The following is a 16,523-nucleotide window of genomic DNA, read 5'->3' on the forward strand; positions in this document are numbered from 1 at the left end:
CGCTGTTCAAGGTCTTCTCTCCTCCTTCTTCCGCCCCTTGCTTCGGTTGATTCTGGCTTCTTACCGCTTCCCACACTTACGCTCCTCACCCACTTGTAGCTCCTCCAGCGTCTGGACAAGCTTCAGAACGGCATTATCTCGTCAACTTCTTGGCAGATCAGCTTTATTCTTCTTTTCCTTAGCCCTACATACCCAGATCTCTCCGCTTGCCATGCCATGTTCCCCCACTACCTTTCCTCTTTTATTGCACCTTTTTCACGCCCACTCTACCTTCCATTTTACCTCTGCTCAACCTTCCACTCTCCAGTACCTATAGCCTATCCACTCCGGTGTAGCAGCATGTTGCAGAGAAGGCAAGATGCCAAGTCAGGGATCTTCTGCCAGGCTTGTGCATAAACCCTGGCAGTGTGTACCGCAAGAGGCCAGCTGGGACTGCCAGTGGCCTAAAGTGTGAGGAGGAGGTGAGGATGGAGGAAAACTCAGCAGATGTGACTACTTGAGTGGTACCAGCAGAGGAACAGAGGACAGTCCAGGGAGCAGAGAGAGCAAAAGAAATGAAGAGGGAGCGGAAGCGAAATGGCCACAAAACCGGCACGCACAGCAGAGCTCGATGCTACGCCCGCTCCCCTCGTCGACACTTTTGGTCTCCTCGATTCCGCCTTCCTCTCGTTCGACTCATCTCCGGCTCGTCTCTCTCGACTTCTCTCAAACGGACACGGGTGTGCAAGTCGCGGTGGATTGATGAGGACGAATGTTGGGTGATCGATCTAGCTCGTAGACCTCCCAGCTCCTCCTCGCTCTTGTCTCTTTCTCTTTAGCGCTCCCCTCTCCTCTCGCTCTTGCTTCTGGAACCAAAGCCCGAATCAGTATCGATCGGCTCTGTTACAGTCGCCCGACTTCAACTTGCGCCAGTTGCCTGTCCTCGCATCGTGCTGAGGACGGTGCGCCTTGCACTCGAGATGGCAAGGTCCTGCCTTGAAGGCTCGCTCTCTGGCTAGACAGACTCCGCTGTACTCCGCTGTACCTGCGCCTTGCTTGTCTGCCATGCTGACAAGGCAACAAAGCTGCTGCTGATCCTGGTCGGCATTGAGCTCTACGTCCTGCCATTGCCTGCAAAGGGTGCAGATCTCCTCCCTCAACGCCTGTACACCTCCCGCTTGTCATTCTCACAACCCAGCAATCTCTAGCATTGCTGTTTGATGTCATGCTCAACCTTCCACACCCTCTCCTAGCCCACCTGCCTTCGTCAAGCCTCTGTAGTTACCCTTCTCAGGAGCACCAGGTACTACCGGAAACTCTCCTGGGCTTCATTGCACTATTGTCTTGCAATACACCTGCTTGTATTGACTTGCAGTTTTGCCTCGCCATGCTAGGCTTGAGGATGCGGCAAGCTTATGAGGTAGCTCCGCTCATCTGCCAGATATTGCAAGGGTAGCGTCCCTGTGCAGCTGCAAAAAAGAGCTGAAACTGGCGTGACTGTGTGAGTATGTGAGTGAATGGAGTGCAGCAAGTGAAGTGCAGAAAAAAGACAAGTTCCCCGACGGGGAATCGAACCCCGCTCGCGGCTGTGAGAGAGCCGAATCATAACCACTAGACCATCGAGGACTGGTTAGAGAGACGCTAGGTTTTGTGAACAATATATGCGTCAGCGCCAGGCTTTCTCACTCGTAATTCCTCGCTTCTAGCCACTACAGCAATTCCGGCGCAACAACAGCCAGTCCTCAGCAAGTAACAGACAGGTGGAAGCTGAAACGTGTGTTGCAAGGGCAAGAGAGCCTACTCTGTCTTGGTGAAAGCGAAACCGAGATACAACACTACCGTCGCAAGGTCAGCACAAGTCAGTCAAGGGGACAGACTCAACGCACTGGCCGCATCAAGCTGGTCCTCATCCATCTCTGCATTCCCCTCTGCGTCCATGACCCGCATCTTCCGCAAGAGCTGCGAGAAGTGCGGATCCTCCTGCTCCTCCGAGAAAATGGTCTGAAAGTCCGCCTGGAACCGCAATTCTAACCCATACTCCGCAGCCAGACTGATGACGCAAAGGGGACAATCAGGTTACTGCGGGAAGAAGCGCAAGACAGGGATGCGTCGAGAGGATGAGGGACACACCTGACAAAGTTGTCCCAGTAAACCACGTATTCCGGCACCTCCTCCACAGCATCTTGCAGGAAGAACGTGTATCGATGACCGTACGGCGAGTCCCATTCGCGCTGGTCAAACTTGACACTGTAGACCGAGTTGCCGAAGACGAGCGGATTTTCGGGATCAGGCGCATTGTCGAGGTGCTCACTGCGATCGCAATGCGGACATCAGCTCCTGCGTTTTGAGCGAGGGATCCTGAACTCACAACAGCTGCTTCTCGTCCGGGATGGTTCCGATGAAGACGCCGCCAGGCTTGAGGTACAGCGAGACGTTCTCGAGCATCCTCCGCACCTTGGCCTCGGTCTCGAAGGCGTAGTGCATGCAGAACTGCATTGAGACGACGTCGAAAGGCCGCGTCACAGTCGACGCAGGGAGGACCTCTTCGATCGAACTCTGCGGACGGGCCTGTCAGCCCAGGTCCCCTCCAAGAGGCTGCAATGGCACGCACTTCGAAACAATCGAGAGCGTAAAAGGAAGCCGGGAAGCGCGTCCGGAGGGACTGCCACCGAGAGCGAGCTTGCTCGACAGAAACCTCGGCGATGTCTAGTGGACGGCGATTGATCAGTCCTGCGAGCAGGTTCGGCGCACACGCATGACGCACCGAGTCCCACGAGCTCGTCTGTACCAGCCTTCGCCCACTTCTGCAAGTCTCCGCCCTTGCCACAGCCCAAGTCGAGGACCTTGACCTTCGGGCCCACGTCGTCCTCTCGCCTGGCAAACTTGGCTATCAGGACCGTCTTGATCCAGTTGTTGAAGCTCTTCAAGCCGATGATGGGCGAGTCTTGCCGAGCAACGCGGTCCGTGTTCGGGCGCGCATTGTCTACCAGGTTCGAAGGAGGTCAGCCCGGTTCAGGTGCAAGCCGATAGTGACCACGCACAGTGCTCCGCTACACTCCTGACGTCATGCGCGGTCCTCCAGCGCTTGGCGGCGTGCTCGTCTGGGCCGCTCTCGCGGTTCGGCCGCTTGTGACCGGTTGGTGGAGGAGGAGGAAGGCCGCCGTTCGTCGCGGCCGCCGGGCGTGCCGGCAGACTCGCCGGTGCTGGAGGAAGCGAAGATGGCCTCGAGTACGACTGCTGCTGTGATGCAGGGCGTGTGCGGAGCGGGTTTAGGGCGGTCTGGCACTGGGCGAGTTCGACGCGGGAGATGGGGACGAGGACAGACGAGGGCGGAGATACGCGCTTGGTCGGCGCGTACGGTCGCTGTGACGGCTTGACGGTCTCGTCCGAGCCCAGCAAGCGTTGCAGCGACATCGTTGATGTAGCGGTTCGAGGCGAAGAGGCGGTGCCCTCATCTCTCGCGTCCACCACCATTCTCACCATGTCTTCGAGTGCAGCCAGCGACGCAGACGAGCCGACATACGTCTCGGAGAAGCAGCGCAAGGCGACACAGCGCAGGGAGGCCCTCGCCCGCCTCAAGGACGCGTCCTCGTCGCGTGCCGCTCGACAACCCCGCTTCCTCGGCGCAGACGACGACGACGGCGACGACACGGCTGGTGGAGACGTAGACTTCGAGCAGTGGGAGCGCAGGGACCTTGCGAAGCGGAAGAGGGCGCCGGGAGGCGACTCGAGTGCACCGTCTCGGAGCGATCCTCTCCTCGCGGGCGCTTTCGACGACCTCTTTGACCTCGGCGAGACTAGCGGTACGGCTGGCGATGGAAAGGTGGATGTCGACGTCGACGGGACGGGCGCAGAAGGAATTGACGTCGAGGGAGGGACAGCCAAGAAGCGCCGCATCGTCGCGAAACTCGACGAGACGAGGTTGCTCGGTCCTTCAGGCTTTCCTAGGCTGCGCGACGACATCAAGAAGGTCAAGATCAAAGGCAAGGGGCACGAGGTATGCTGCAGAGATTCTCCCGACGTCGGGCAGGACTGATTCCCGCTTTGCTTCCGGCAGATGCAAGACCTCAAGCGCGTCTTGACTGTGTACCAGCTCTGGTCGCACCAGATGTACCCGAAGACGAACCTGCGCGATACGCTGCAGGTGGTCGAGAAGCTGTGTCACAAGCGGACAGTGCAGGCGCGTTCAGCAGTCACTAGCCTTGCTCCTACTCTCTGCGAGTCTGACAAGCATCCCCATGCAGCGCGCTTTGAAGCAGTACCGCGACGAGGAGAAGCACGGCAAGGTGCAGGCCGACGAAGCAGGCGAGGACGATGCCTTCGCCGACCTCAACCTCCCAAACACAGGCCGAGATGGCGCAGCGCCAGAGGCCGATACGCCAGCCGACGCACCTGCCCCACCGCCGGATCGCGCGCAGATGATGCACGACGTCGGCTTCGAGGAGGAGGAGGACTTCTTCGCAGACGAGGAGGCTCTGCTGGCGGAACTCGACACTCAGGCGCGAGAAGGGGCATTGCCTGCGGGGGGTCCCAACTCAGGCGCACCAGAGCAAGTGGCTGCTGGCGTGGAAGGCATGGAAGAGGACGACGAAGCGGAAGCAGCGTTGCGCGAGGCTGAGGCTCTCCTGATGTAGTTTCGCCCGTTACTTTACCGTATTGCTACTTGTCGTCTAGACCGCCGACCGTCGTGCACTCCACCCGAGAGGATCGAAGCCGAGCATATCCCGCATGCGCTGCACGTCCACGACACCCTCGACGTCAGGACTTGCCATCGCTTGACACACTGCATCTCCGACTGCGTCGACGTGGATTGGCGGGATCGACATGAGGGACGCGAGAGAGGCGTATGCTGGCGGTATCTCGGTCGTTGGGATCGGCGAGGGCGGAGGTGATGGAACGAGGCGGAGGGCAGGCGGGATGAGCGCATGAAGTTTGGCGGAGGCTTCCAGGAGGGTTGCAGGGAGGGTCGAGGGGGGATTCAAGTGTGGGTGGTACATCAAGCCTGCATGTTGAGGTGGTGAGCGGTGGCCTGCAGCTAAGCGGAGAGAAGTCTCACTTGGTCGCACAAAGATTGGTCGGACTCGCGGCCGCTCAGCGTCTTCGTGCGTCCTGCTCCAGATCTGGTGCTCCGCTTCGCGCTTCGTCTTGATGTATCGCTCGGGTACGAACGGTCGGAAGATGTCCTCGGCAGATATGAAGACGAACGGGGGCAGGGTCGTGTTGACAGACGGCGAGCGCGAATGGCGAAACGCTTCGAACAAGTCAATCGCTGAATCGAGATGACGTTAGATTGTAGCGGACGACGAGTGGCTAGACGCTGACGCACCTGAATCCCGATTCAGTCGCTCATATGACTTCTCCTTGCTCACAGCGAGCGGATTTCCTCTTGAGCCCGTCGCGTTCTCCGCAATCGCCCTCAAAACCGATAACGGCCGCGCAAGCCCCTCATCCTTATAGTCAGACTCGAAAAGCGCGCCTAGAGTTGTTACGAGACCATCGCAAGACGGAAGGATCGAGTCGTATGTTGCGGCGTCGAAAGCAGAGCCCTTCCTCCATTCCACCTGTACGCACGCAGGTCAGCTTGTCCTTCGCACGCACGTCCGACCCTTCTACGCACATCGTTGACCCATGCAGGCGCGTGTCCGGCAGGCGTTGCGAAAGGTGTGCCGCTTCGGCTCACGCTGACGACCTTCCAGCCGCGCGCGACGGCCTTGCGCGCGACTGCGGCGCCAACGAAACCGTTTCCGCCGAAGATGCAAATCTTCATGCCTTGCGAAGCGCTCGTGGGTGCGTTTGGCGCAAGGACTGATGAAGATGGGAGAGTCGGAGGAAGTGACGATCGAGACGCGAGGGGAGCTGAAGCGCGAGTCTATAGGTTGCGAGCGGTTGCAGGACTTGCAACGGGGCGCAGCCAAGCTAAAGCAAGCGGGAGAAGTGGTGGTCGAGGAGCAACACCCTCCTCGGGAATCTCGTCTCACCTGGACCGCAATCTCCTTCACCGCAAGAGCCGCCCGAGATGGCTGTCTTCTACCCACGCGGCGGCGTCGCTGGCGGTGATCCCTCCAAGAACCCGTGCGTCCGCCGCGCTCTTCTTGCGCGCCCGACCTCGTCCTGACTTCGCGGTGCCGTCACCTCGCCCAGCGCCGACTCTACGTACGCCGCCGTGCCGCCCAGCTCGACGTACAAGGGACCAAAAGTGGCTGGGACGTACGGAGGCTTCGTCGGCGTTCTCGTCGGGGTCGGCATCTTGGTCCTCACCGTCCTCGCGGGGTTCATGTTCGTGCGGTACCGGCAGTTGAAGCGCAAGGCGGCGCAGAGCGGCGGGGAAGGGTACGAGCGAGGCGGAGCTTGGGTTGCGGACGACGCGTTCGAGCTGCCGACACACCAAGCCTTGCACTCCCAGTCGACCGTCAACCTCGATTCTCCACCCCTACACCATGCGCCGCCCCTGTACGCCCAGGACGGCATCTCACAAGAGGCGTTCTTTGAGGAGGGAGCCGGCGGACGGTACCGCGATCCGTACGGCGCGCGGGACGGGGAAGACTACGGGAGGGATCGCTCGCCGACGCCCACGCCAGGCGACAGGAAGATTTGATGGCGACAGAGAGGCAGGATCCGTGTGAAATTGTATCGAATTTGCAGACAACACCTGTTTGTACGCCGCGCGGCTCCGCCTAAATCTCCTGCAGCTTGACTGGCGAGGACTGTTGGAGCGAGGGAAACACCCTCGAGCCTTCCACCATTTGCGGCCTCTCCTGCCTCTCCTCCCCAAGCCCAACCTCGATCCGTCCAGTCGGGCCCGTCCACAGCCAGCCGCGCATCTCCTCTCCGTTCTGCTCAACGCTCATGACGCGGACATTGGCGTTGCCCTCAACGACCTTTTCGACACCTTTCCACAAGGCCGCACGGCGGCCCGGCGAGTGCTCGTCTTGGAGAATGAGGTCGCGCAGGTGCGACGGGACAACGTGAGGAAAGGGAATGAGGACGGGGTCGGCGTAGTGGGCGCGTTCCTGTCGTGTGGGAAAAGTGAGCAAGATGCTATTGCTAGAGGGAGACTATACGCGCCTGCTGCTGGAGCTGCCTGAGCGCGACCTGCACGAGCTGGCGGACCTTTTCTGCGTCGGCCCGCCTCGAGCGGAACTTGCTGCGAAGCCACCCAAGAATTGAGAGGAAGCCGAGGAAGCCTGCGAAGGGATGCCGTGAGAAGATGGTCTGTCGAGACGGACGAAGCGCACGTACCTGCGAGAGCGCTCTTGTGGCGCTTGGCAGACTGAATGGCGGCGAGGCGAGCTCGGCAGGAGAGGGACATCTCTGCCGTCTTCGCAGCGTACCAGTAATCGTCACTGAGAAAAAGAAGGGGTTCAGTACGGTCACGGCGTCGGGACCGAGACGGCACTCACGGGCCATCATCGTCTTGCCAGACGACGACCTCGCCATGCGCCTCGAGGTCACGCAGCGCAATGCGGTTCACCTCCTCCAGCACCTGTTCCGCAAACGGTCTCCCGGCACGCTCGTTCTCGCTCCTCAGCGCCGCAAGGACCGCCTCGGCATTGAGTCCGTAGATCCACGCCTCTGCCTGTCGCTGTTTCCGCCTGTGCTTCTCGAGCCCCTTGCAGATGACCTCGCCCCTCCTCTGGCGAAGCAAGCGTGACGCCTTGCTCGCCTGCATCGCGACCATCATGAGCTTCTCGGTGTCGGGAACGCATGCTGGCGAGATGGGAATGAGGCCGCCTAGACGGAGAGGGTGCTGGCGAGGGACATAGTCGATCGTGCAGCCGACGAAGGCACCGTCGGCGCAGTAGCCATGAGCTGGGCAAGGAGTGCAGGAGGGGCGCAGGTGAAGGTGGTCGGCGAAGTGAAGGAGCGACGGCGGAAGGTCGGGCAGCGGGACGGCGAGGGATGTATGGCGAGAGGCGACGAGGCCGTTGGTTGACGAGTTGGTGTCGCAGAAGCCGGCCGCGAGCTTCTCCTCACGCCACCACAGGACGTAGGTCACGAGGAGGGCGGCGAGTGCCCACCTGGCGACCCGGCCCATACCGCTGAAGTCGAAGGTCGGCATCGAGCGTGGGGCTGGCTTGACGGCGATAGCATTCTGGTCGCTGAAACGGCGACCTTTGCCGACAACTTGACGTTGGGCGCGAGGATGGGGGATCTCCTCGACCGGGCTGCTCGATTTCCGCCTCGAGCCGTACGGCGATGGTCCAGCGACCCTCCCGGCAGCCGGAGAAGCAGCGGAGCCCTGCTCGCGCTCGCGCAGAAGAGCAGCCATCTGCGGAGGACTCGTCTTGACCTTGTTGACGGGGACCATGTACTGCACACCGACAGGCGTACCGCGAGCGCTGCCGGGTGCAGAACTCGACGCAGAGGCGAGCGCTCCACCGAGCGAGTGCCGAGCGCGAGCCGGCGAGCGACTCGTCGAAGGAACCGCGGGAGGTTCCGGCTCCGGCATCTCATCGAAAACCTCCTCCTCCTCCTCGCGGCGAGGCGCACCAGCGAAAAAGCCGGCCCCAGAACGACCTGGTGTCGCCCAGTCGCCTGCTGTTCCCGCATCGCGCCTGTGCGCCGAGAGAGCCGGCATGCTCTTGCGCGGCGAGAGGCGGCTGCGCTCCTGCTTCTCCTCCTGCAGGCGAGCGGGTCCGAGCGAGGACTGCGAGACAGCGAAGGATGGGGTCAGTTTCTTCATAGGCGTCCGAAGCAGAGAGGGTGCACACCTTGCGGCGCTTCGTGTCCCGCTGAGGCGTCTCTTCTCCGCCAGACTGGAACGGGTTGAAGTCGCTGAAGTTGCCGTCGCCGCCGCCTGCGCCGAGCGAGAGGCGCGACTTGCGCTTCGATGGGGCGGTCAAATCGCTGAGGCGAGGAGTGGCAGGGCCTTCGTCCTGTGGAAGTCGGGAGTGTTAGCTGGCGAGCACCTTACGTGAATACGTGGATAAGGCGCTCAACGCACCTGAGCTTTGCGCTTCCTAGGTGACACGACGGGCGAGTCGTCGTCATCCGAGCCGCGCAGCGGAGCCTCGTACTCCCTCGGCGCCTCATACTCGACCGTCTCGAGCTGGACGTTCCCCTCCTCATCGACCTCCATCTCGTCCGGCGGACTCGGCAGCCTGACAGACTTGCGACCCTTTGCTGCACGCTTCTTCGGCGGGGGAGCGGCATCCTCCTCCTCTTCCTGCTCGACGGCACCGTCCTCCGTCTCGGTCCCGGTCGTCTCGTCCACCTCCTTCGCCCTTCCCTTCCCCTTTCCGCCTTTCCGCGCCCTCGTGCCCGTACCCGTGCCCGCGCGCGCCTTGCCCTTCTTTCGTGCCGCCAGCCTCACATCCGCCTCCTCGTCTCCCGCGGCATCCTGCTCGTAGTCCGTATCGAGTTCCCTCAACGAGCTGCCTTGGCTCTCGCCATCGAGGACGCCGTCGTCGGATGCGCGGACTGTGCGCATTTGGTCGAGGAGGGCCTTTGCGAATGGCGCAGCGAAGGCGGCGTCCGAAGTCAGCGGGAGGCAAGCGGGCAAGTTGTGGGAGGCGAGCGCACCTCTGCTTGCGGCAAGACATGCTTCTGGAAGAGCCTGACGAGCTCTGGCTTCTTGGCGTTCGACTGGTACGGGACCTGCTCGTTGTTTTTGCGGGCAAGGGGGAGGACCAAGTCAGTCGGCTGATCTCACGCTTCGTGCGGGCGACGGACACGCACGTCGTGAGCGAGGAGGATGCCACGGAGTTCTGCGACCTTGGCTTTGGCGGCGTCGTAGTCCGGCAGGAGGTGGGCGGGCGGGGTCGTCATTTGTTGAGCGATGAGCGAGGGTGGGAAGAGTCGGCGAGAGGAGCGTGTGCCGCGGCGGATGTGTGTCGCAGTCGTGTAGCAGCCTGTACGAGTGCTCCAAGCCTAATCAAGCGAGTCCCAGTTGAGTGTGAGTAAGAAGCTCGAGGATGAGCTGGATGTTGCCAAGTCGACTGAACTTGGCGACGAGGTGTGAGCGAGGAGCGATTTCTCTCTCGTCCAACCCCGTCGTGCGGCACGATGAGCGCAACTGGACACTGCAACTGCGGCAAAGTCACCGTCGAGGTCAACGGCGGACTCCCAGACGCAGCCATCCTCTGCCGTGCGCCCCCTCCCCTTCACCTGTGCACATGCCCTCGTCGCTCACATCGCTCACCGCCTCGCAGACTGCACGAGCTGCCGCAGGACCAGCGGGAGCGTGTGAGTTCACGCCTCAACAACCAGCTTGGCCTACACAACCAGCTGACCGCTCGTCGTCCTCGCCGCAGCTTCTCGACCAACCTCGTCGTCAAGAAGTCAGACCTCGTCATCAAGGGCGAGGAGCACATCAAGGAGTACCGCGACACCAACACCGACTCGGGTTGCGCCATCATCCGCCACTTCTGTGCTAACTGCGGGTCGTGCGTTTTCCCCTCCTCCTTGCGGGACTTTCCGTTTGCTCAGTTGCGCCGAGCTGACTGACCTCGCTTGCAGTCCCATTGCTGGCGTCCCCGAGGCGGACAACAGCACGTACTTCCTCAAGGGCGGTGCGTCCCTTTCTTCGAAGCAACCGTCTCTGGGAAGGTCCCGTTGACTCTCCTCCTTTCTCTCCGCCGGCGCAGGCCTCTTCAACCCGCACACCCTCCCGTCCAAGGTCCAGGCCGAGCTCTTCACCCGCAACCTCGAGTCGTGGCAGAAGGTGCACGAGGGAGCGCACCCCGTCCAGGGTATGTCGTGAGGAGCACTTGCGTTCGTTTGCCTCGAGGCTGGTCAAGGGAATCGTGGAATGGATACATCGATGTGCAGTCACAGCGTGGCGGTTTGGCTGGGTCGACCGGGCGCGAGGGTCTAGGCAGCGGCGCTTGAAGAGCTTCTCTCGCTGTTGTACGAAGATGCTCGTCCAAGGCGATAATTGCAATCTAGCGAGACGTTCCAGCATCTCGACAATGCCTCAGGTAACTACTGCCTGTGATACAACGGTTCGGAACGCTTCATCCGCACCTCCATCCGCTTGACTGGACTCAACCCCGCCTCGCGCCGCAACATCTTCGTCTCGCCTGCCCGTCCCGCACTGCTCTGCCTCGACCAGTGCGCCGCAGGTCGTGCGTCAGGCTGCGCCTCCTCGGTCTGCGACTCAGGCGCAACCTCGACCGCCTCCTCAACGATCACATCGTCCGTCTCGAGCACCCTCTTCCAGACCGTCTCCCTCGCGCCCGCTCGCTCGCTTCTCCGCTCCAGCTGGCCCATCGTCACACGCCCAGGGAAAGCCCGCTTCGCCTTGACCGCCTCCGCCGCTCCGGCGAGCGCCTCACTCCGCTTCTTCAGTTTCCTGGAGAAGGGGTCTCCGACAGCCGCCTTGATCTTGGCCTGACGGAACGAGACGTTCTTCTCCCTCGACGACGAGGGCGGTCGGGCGAGCGCTTTGGGGTTGGTAGGGTAGAGAGGGCCGGCGGGAGGGGAGGAACCTTTCGAGGCGAAGACGGAGGGGTGCGAGTGGTGTGATGCGGGACTGCGCGAGCCGAGTGTGTTGTGTACTTGGCGGCCTGTCAGACGCGCTTCGACGGCTGCAAATTGGCGGAACCAGGCTTGCGAAGGTCAGCGCTGCTCGTCTAGCGTAGGGACGTCAAGGGCGCGTAAACATACATCGTTCGGCTGGGTGCAGGTCATCCGTAACGCGGTACCACTCCGTCGCCTGTGCCGAGCGCGCCGAGAGGATCGCGAGGACGCAGAGTGCGAGGAGCGTCTTGTGAGGAAGAAGGAGGAGCATCGGATCGATCGTGCACGTCGCTGTTGGGGCCTGGCTCGTCGCAAAGCGCGCCTTCGAATGAGCAGAGAAGCGTAGAGGGGAGAGAACGGTGAAGCCGAAGCGCGAGAGAGAAACGCGGAATGCGACCGTTTCTTCGACGCGTCCTGTCGCGTCCCAAAAATTGAAGATCGAGGGAGGGGGGCTGCCGACGGCTCTGCCGCACCGTCATCTCGTCCGTCTTGCCATCCGACACGCTCTGCTGGCCGTCGAGGGGACTGGAAGGACTTCCATCAAGCGTTACCAGATGACCTGGCCTACAGCGAGACGAGCAAGTTGATCAGCCTCTTGCTCGTTCACACGCAGGCAAGAGGCACTAACGCACCAAGGAGCAAGTGTCGGAGCACCTTGAGAAGCCCCCGAGGCGAGAGGAACTCGTCAAAGACGACGAGGCTGGAGAAGCATTCGTGTCAGTTTGGAAGGTTATGGTCGGGCAGATACACGGGGATGTACAGCGACGACAAGATCGCGATGTAAGACACGGGACGTGACTGAGAAAGCGCAAGTCAGTCGGCGACGGAGAAGAGGCGAGAAGCGACGCACCCGAAGATGCAGATGGCGCTCCGGCCAATGCCGCACGTCGTCGCAAGCCTCGAGATCGACTCCTCCTGTATGGACTTGCATCAGCTGGGTACAGGCGAACGATGAAGGCGACAAACCTGGCAGCCGGCGAGGCGACTTGAGTCGCAGGAGCAGCGCGAAGAGCGGGAAGGCGTTGAGCGCGCTGACGCCCATCAGTAGCACGGCCTGGACGCTAAGTATGAGCAGACGAGACTGTACGGTGCGGGTCAGCTCGCCGTCAGCGAATAGAGGAAGGCGCGACTGACCGAGGCGAAAGCGAGGTAGAACGCCACGAGTGTCGGGAAGAGGAAGCTGATCGTGACGAAGAGGATTGTTCCGAGGAGCAGGGCGTCCACATCATACGTCGCAGGCTCGACTCGGCTGCGTAGCGGGTTGTACTTGCGCCCTGCAACTCGTCCTGTCAGTCTCAACCGCACGCTACGGAGCCAAACTTTCACTCACCTCGGAAGACGTTGAATAGCGCGCTGAGCGTACTCAGGCTCCAGCGATAGACGAGCGTAGCCGCGACGTAGCAGGCGAAGAATGGGAGAGTGAGTAGGGAGATGAGGTCGGCGGTGAGAGCGAGAAGGGAGGAGGCGCCGAGGATGCCGCAGAGACCGATAAGGTGGACCGGGAGGTGCGCGAGTACAGGGCCGAGGAAGACTGCGGAGAAGGGTAATGAGCGACGCGAGAAGGAACGGACGGCAGCTCGAGACGACTGACCGTTCTCCCACAGTTGCGAGAGGAAAAGGAACGCCGCGCAGATGACTGTTGCCACCTCATCGTTCAATTTGACGCCCATCGGCCAGCTGCTCAGCCATGCGAGCAGTTCGCGCAAGTAGGCAAGGACGTAGACCTGCCAGCAGAAGCGCGTGTGAGCGGGGTAGCGATGTTGGGCCTCGTGCTACGTACCCTGACGAGCTTCTCAGCCAAATGTTTGAGGAATGGGGCGTTGTCGCGGACGTAGGAGGCCAGCGCCATTCCAACGATGAAGTCGTTTGCGACGAGCCAGACGAGGTTGAAGAAACTGCGCAAGATCCTCGTCAAAGAGGCGCTCAGATGCATCGAGTACGCGTAGCAAGAGGGAACGCACCGGATGTACGTCGTGTGCGCCTGCACTCTCGCTTCAGCCGAAGCGCTTCCATACAGATCGCGCCGCAGCGAGAAGTACATGGGAAGCAGCGAAGCAGCCTGTGCGAAGCGCGTATGCAGCTGGCGAGCTGTTGAATTGCATGTCAGCAACCGTTAATAGCCGGAAGCCTGGGAGGAACGTACCAAAGGCCGTGCGCTCGCTGAGCGGGCCGAGGAGGGGAAGCCGGACGGAAAGGATGCGCACGCATCCCTGAAGCACCGCCGGCACGAGCAGGAGCAAACTGTACAAAATTTGTGCAGCTGGAGCTGTAGGCGAGCTGTCCGCTTCGCTGAGGACAGTATGCGAGTCTTGGTGGAGAACGTTGATCTGCACGTCAAGCTGGTCAGCTCTCATCGTGAAACGCAGATCCGGTCATCTCACGAGGTGGATGCCAATCGCAATTGTCGGGCTGGCCTGCTTCAAGGTTGCTCCGTGAGTCGAGGAGATTTGGTCGCCCTCGACGTTTTGCCGACCGAAGCTGGCAGGATGGAAGTCGAGCGGGAGCGGGCCGAGTGCGAGAGCTTCGAGATGCCGCGGAGGGGCGTAGAGTATGACGGAGGGCGAGGGGGACAGTGTTTTGTGGTCCGCCGACGATTCCTGGGGACGGAGCAAGCGGAAGCGAAGATTTGGCGTGCGCCGAGCCCCGTCCAACTCCGCGCATCTACCGTGTACGATCTCTCCCACGGTCTCCAGTCCATGCTGGGTCCCTGCAGCGCCTCGACGCCGAAGTTCCGCCTGCGCCATATCGACGTCCTCCGCCTCGAGCAAGTCTGCGACGACAGTCACGCCTTCCTCCCTTCGCCCCACAGCAAACAGTCTTTTGGACTTCCTCCGCGACTCCTCCACGGACGCTCGAAGCGTACTCTCCAGCAAGTCATCTGGCACGAACAGCGAAGCGGTGCCCCTCCTCGACATTTCGACGCCGTCCCGACCGCTGAGCGACGCCTAGAAGCTGCCGCGCCGCTGAAGGTGCTGTTTTGCCGACAGCGTGTACTGCGAGTCGTCGCCCTGCCAGCCAAGCGAGTTGTTCGTCAGTGAGGTGCGTGTTGATCGAGGGAGACTGATGAGGACGGACGATGTGAGAGAGCGGGATGGCAAGACGTCGGGCGCAGGCAAGGAGAGCGGCAGTCACAGCAGCGGACAGCAGTAGTCCAGCCCAGCCTGGCAGCATCTACTGCCGCGCCGGTTGGTGTGAGCAGCCTCCTCCTGAGCTTCGCGCCCACCTCTTGGACCGCTTCCACTCACGCTCACTCGCTTGTTCGCCATGGCTCCGCCCAGCAAAAAGACCAAGACTGGCCACATCCCGACTGGAGACGATCTCGAGGACAATTTCTTCATTGAAGACGAGTTCGCAGGAGCTTCGGACGGGGAGGAGGCGGACGGCTTGGCGGATCTCTCGGACGATGCTGGTGCGGTTGCGGCGGAAGACGGCGAGGCAGATGACCTGGGTCCCGCCGTATCCGCCGGGAAGAAGCGTTCCGCCGACGATGCGGGCGTAGGAACGGAGGACAAGCAGCCAAAGAGCAAGCGGGCGGCGAAGAAGGCCAAGGAGAAGAAGACGAAGAAGCTGGCAGAGCTCGAGGTCGACGGGAAGGACAAGGAGGACATGGGACTCTTGCCGGTTGAGGCGTTGGCGGACAGGTTGGCGGAGAAGCAGAAGCGGGCGCTGCCAAATCTCACGGCTCTCGAAATGGACGAGATGCGGATCAGCCGTGCGTTCGCAGAGCTCTCCATTCAGTTCTTGCGCTGACTGATTGCACCGCAGAGTCGATGATTCTCGACACTTCTTCGGTAACGGCGCGAGACTCGCTGCGGGCGTTCATGAAAGAGGGTGAGATCCGTCCACTCTCACTCACTGTCAAGCATCATTAAGCATTGTCTTACAGCTCTGCCAACGGCGTGCAACACCCTCGCCAAGATGCCCAAGGCTGCTGGCTCACCTCGCATCATTGTCCTTGCGGGAGCTGCGCTGCGTGTCGCCGATCTCGTGCGGTGCGTCAAGCGCATGTGTTCCGACAGACTTGATGACTGACCTTCGTCATACAGCGATGTCAAGGAGTTCAAGACGAAGACGAAGGACGGCTTGATCGACGTCGCGAAGCTGTTTGCCAAGGTTGGTCCGTTATTTGCGCCTGGCTGACCCAGCCTACTGACTGTGACTTCCCACAGCACTTCAAGCTCGCCGAGCACGCCGAGTATCTCAAGAAGACGCACGTCGGCCTCGCAGTCGGCACGCCCAACCGCATCGAGAAGCTGCTCAATGAGACAGGTCCGTTCCGTTGCTCAATCTTCCTCCGAGGCGGAACCTCACGACGATTCCGGTTGCAGAGTCTCTCCACCTGACCCATCTCTCGCACCTCATCCTCGACGTGTCGCATCTCGATTCGAAGAAGCGATCGCTCGTCGACTTGCCCGAAGCGCGCGCCGACCTCTTCAAGCTCCTCGGCAGCAAGCCAATCATGGACAGGCTGCGCGAGGGGAAGATGAAGATTGTCTTGTTCTGAGTAGAAGTAAGCTTGCTAGTGACCCTTTCACTCCCTCTGGACCGAATCGAGAGACCAATGCGAGTTGCGACATAACGATGCGTACTGATACAAGATTGTACATCGCTTCTCCTTCCCCTCTCCCCTGCACCACCTAGAATCCCTTGGGGTTGACGCGCGAGGTGACCTTCGTCCAGTGCGGGACCTTGTGGATACCCTTCCGGTAGTTCCTGCCATACCGCGAGAAGACAGTGTACTTGTCCCGCGCCGGCATCTCCTGCTCAGTCGGAAGCTCGAGGCACCTCGTCTGCATAAGCAAGAGGTCAGTGAAGCGGACCGGGGGGAGAAGAGATGGAGGGCAACGGACCAGGGAGAGCGTCTGCACGCCCGACGCTTGCACTTTCGCAATGACATCGTCCACCGCCTTCAGCCGCAACCGCTGGCGTGTCTTGCGAGTCGGGGACAGGCGGTAGGGGATCTTCCTGCGAGCGAGGAGATGGGTAAGCTCGGCACGAGGGAAGGCGCTGCGAGACTGTGCGCGCACCAGAGCAAGCCTCCTAGGGCTGTTTGCGATGGCCTGAACGCGCCAAACATCCTTCCT

The 16,523-nt window shown here is 61.2% G+C and overlaps 10 protein-coding genes across 10 annotated transcripts; 4 read left to right on the forward strand and 6 right to left on the reverse strand.

Moving 5' to 3' along the window:
* Nucleotides 1–1,776: 1,776 nt before the first annotated feature.
* On the reverse strand, nucleotides 1,777–3,393 carry RHTO_02766 (mRNA (guanine-N7-)-methyltransferase; the record flags this gene model as incomplete). The annotated part of the gene is made up of 7 exons (XM_016416439.1): nucleotides 1,777–1,814; nucleotides 1,866–2,029; nucleotides 2,110–2,289; nucleotides 2,348–2,535; nucleotides 2,591–2,685; nucleotides 2,744–2,962; nucleotides 3,021–3,393. 7 exons carry the CDS (start codon nucleotides 3,391–3,393, stop codon nucleotides 1,777–1,779), a joined length of 1,257 nt encoding a protein of 418 aa, XP_016276158.1.
* Nucleotides 3,394–3,460: 67 nt separating this feature from the next.
* Nucleotides 3,461–4,613, forward strand: RHTO_02767 (replication fork protection component Swi3; the record flags this gene model as incomplete). Its single annotated transcript, XM_016416440.1, has 3 exons — nucleotides 3,461–3,976; nucleotides 4,037–4,153; nucleotides 4,224–4,613. 3 exons carry the CDS (start codon nucleotides 3,461–3,463, stop codon nucleotides 4,611–4,613), a joined length of 1,023 nt encoding a protein of 340 aa, XP_016276159.1.
* Nucleotides 4,614–4,649: 36 nt separating this feature from the next.
* On the reverse strand, nucleotides 4,650–5,746 carry RHTO_02768 (mitochondrion NAD(P)-binding protein; the record flags this gene model as incomplete). The annotated part of the gene is made up of 4 exons (XM_016416441.1): nucleotides 4,650–4,981; nucleotides 5,036–5,248; nucleotides 5,306–5,540; nucleotides 5,597–5,746. The coding sequence occupies 4 exons, from the start codon at nucleotides 5,744–5,746 to the stop codon at nucleotides 4,650–4,652; spliced, it is 930 nt and encodes a 309-aa protein (XP_016276160.1).
* Nucleotides 5,747–5,995: 249 nt separating this feature from the next.
* Nucleotides 5,996–6,574, forward strand: RHTO_02769 (uncharacterized protein; the record flags this gene model as incomplete). The annotated part of the gene is made up of 2 exons (XM_016416442.1): nucleotides 5,996–6,051; nucleotides 6,121–6,574. The coding sequence occupies 2 exons, from the start codon at nucleotides 5,996–5,998 to the stop codon at nucleotides 6,572–6,574; spliced, it is 510 nt and encodes a 169-aa protein (XP_016276161.1).
* A 79-nt stretch (nucleotides 6,575–6,653) lies between these two features.
* Nucleotides 6,654–9,747, reverse strand: RHTO_02770 (inner nuclear membrane protein MAN1; the record flags this gene model as incomplete). Its single annotated transcript, XM_016416443.1, has 8 exons — nucleotides 6,654–6,989; nucleotides 7,045–7,163; nucleotides 7,219–7,322; nucleotides 7,380–8,626; nucleotides 8,691–8,855; nucleotides 8,924–9,424; nucleotides 9,502–9,576; nucleotides 9,658–9,747. 8 exons carry the CDS (start codon nucleotides 9,745–9,747, stop codon nucleotides 6,654–6,656), a joined length of 2,637 nt encoding a protein of 878 aa, XP_016276162.1.
* A 237-nt stretch (nucleotides 9,748–9,984) lies between these two features.
* On the forward strand, nucleotides 9,985–10,681 carry RHTO_02771 (protein of GFA family; the record flags this gene model as incomplete). Its single annotated transcript, XM_016416444.1, has 5 exons — nucleotides 9,985–10,066; nucleotides 10,131–10,164; nucleotides 10,233–10,364; nucleotides 10,438–10,490; nucleotides 10,566–10,681. The coding sequence occupies 5 exons, from the start codon at nucleotides 9,985–9,987 to the stop codon at nucleotides 10,679–10,681; spliced, it is 417 nt and encodes a 138-aa protein (XP_016276163.1).
* A 221-nt stretch (nucleotides 10,682–10,902) lies between these two features.
* RHTO_02772 (uncharacterized protein) lies at nucleotides 10,903–11,710 on the reverse strand (the record flags this gene model as incomplete). Its single annotated transcript, XM_016416445.1, has 2 exons — nucleotides 10,903–11,507; nucleotides 11,587–11,710. 2 exons carry the CDS (start codon nucleotides 11,708–11,710, stop codon nucleotides 10,903–10,905), a joined length of 729 nt encoding a protein of 242 aa, XP_016276164.1.
* Nucleotides 11,711–11,986: 276 nt separating this feature from the next.
* RHTO_02773 (phosphatidylinositol glycan, class Q) lies at nucleotides 11,987–14,354 on the reverse strand (the record flags this gene model as incomplete). The annotated part of the gene is made up of 12 exons (XM_016416446.1): nucleotides 11,987–12,003; nucleotides 12,072–12,139; nucleotides 12,200–12,237; nucleotides 12,290–12,354; nucleotides 12,406–12,520; nucleotides 12,574–12,713; nucleotides 12,770–12,970; nucleotides 13,031–13,163; nucleotides 13,220–13,334; nucleotides 13,401–13,527; nucleotides 13,583–13,766; nucleotides 13,821–14,354. 12 exons carry the CDS (start codon nucleotides 14,352–14,354, stop codon nucleotides 11,987–11,989), a joined length of 1,737 nt encoding a protein of 578 aa, XP_016276165.1.
* Nucleotides 14,355–14,703: 349 nt separating this feature from the next.
* RHTO_02774 (DEAD/DEAH box type DNA/RNA helicase) lies at nucleotides 14,704–15,943 on the forward strand (the record flags this gene model as incomplete). The annotated part of the gene is made up of 6 exons (XM_016416447.1): nucleotides 14,704–15,151; nucleotides 15,205–15,270; nucleotides 15,326–15,431; nucleotides 15,486–15,552; nucleotides 15,609–15,708; nucleotides 15,768–15,943. 6 exons carry the CDS (start codon nucleotides 14,704–14,706, stop codon nucleotides 15,941–15,943), a joined length of 963 nt encoding a protein of 320 aa, XP_016276166.1.
* A 133-nt stretch (nucleotides 15,944–16,076) lies between these two features.
* On the reverse strand, nucleotides 16,077–16,516 carry RHTO_02775 (ribosomal protein L31, mitochondrial; the record flags this gene model as incomplete). The annotated part of the gene is made up of 3 exons (XM_016416448.1): nucleotides 16,077–16,229; nucleotides 16,290–16,404; nucleotides 16,467–16,516. The coding sequence occupies 3 exons, from the start codon at nucleotides 16,514–16,516 to the stop codon at nucleotides 16,077–16,079; spliced, it is 318 nt and encodes a 105-aa protein (XP_016276167.1).
* Between the last annotated feature and the right edge of the window lie 7 nt (nucleotides 16,517–16,523).

The sequence above is a fragment of the Rhodotorula toruloides genome (genome assembly GCF_000320785.1).
Source record: "Rhodotorula toruloides NP11 unplaced genomic scaffold Scaffold2, whole genome shotgun sequence".
In the NCBI taxonomy this organism is placed as follows: domain Eukaryota; kingdom Fungi; phylum Basidiomycota; class Microbotryomycetes; order Sporidiobolales; family Sporidiobolaceae; genus Rhodotorula; species Rhodotorula toruloides.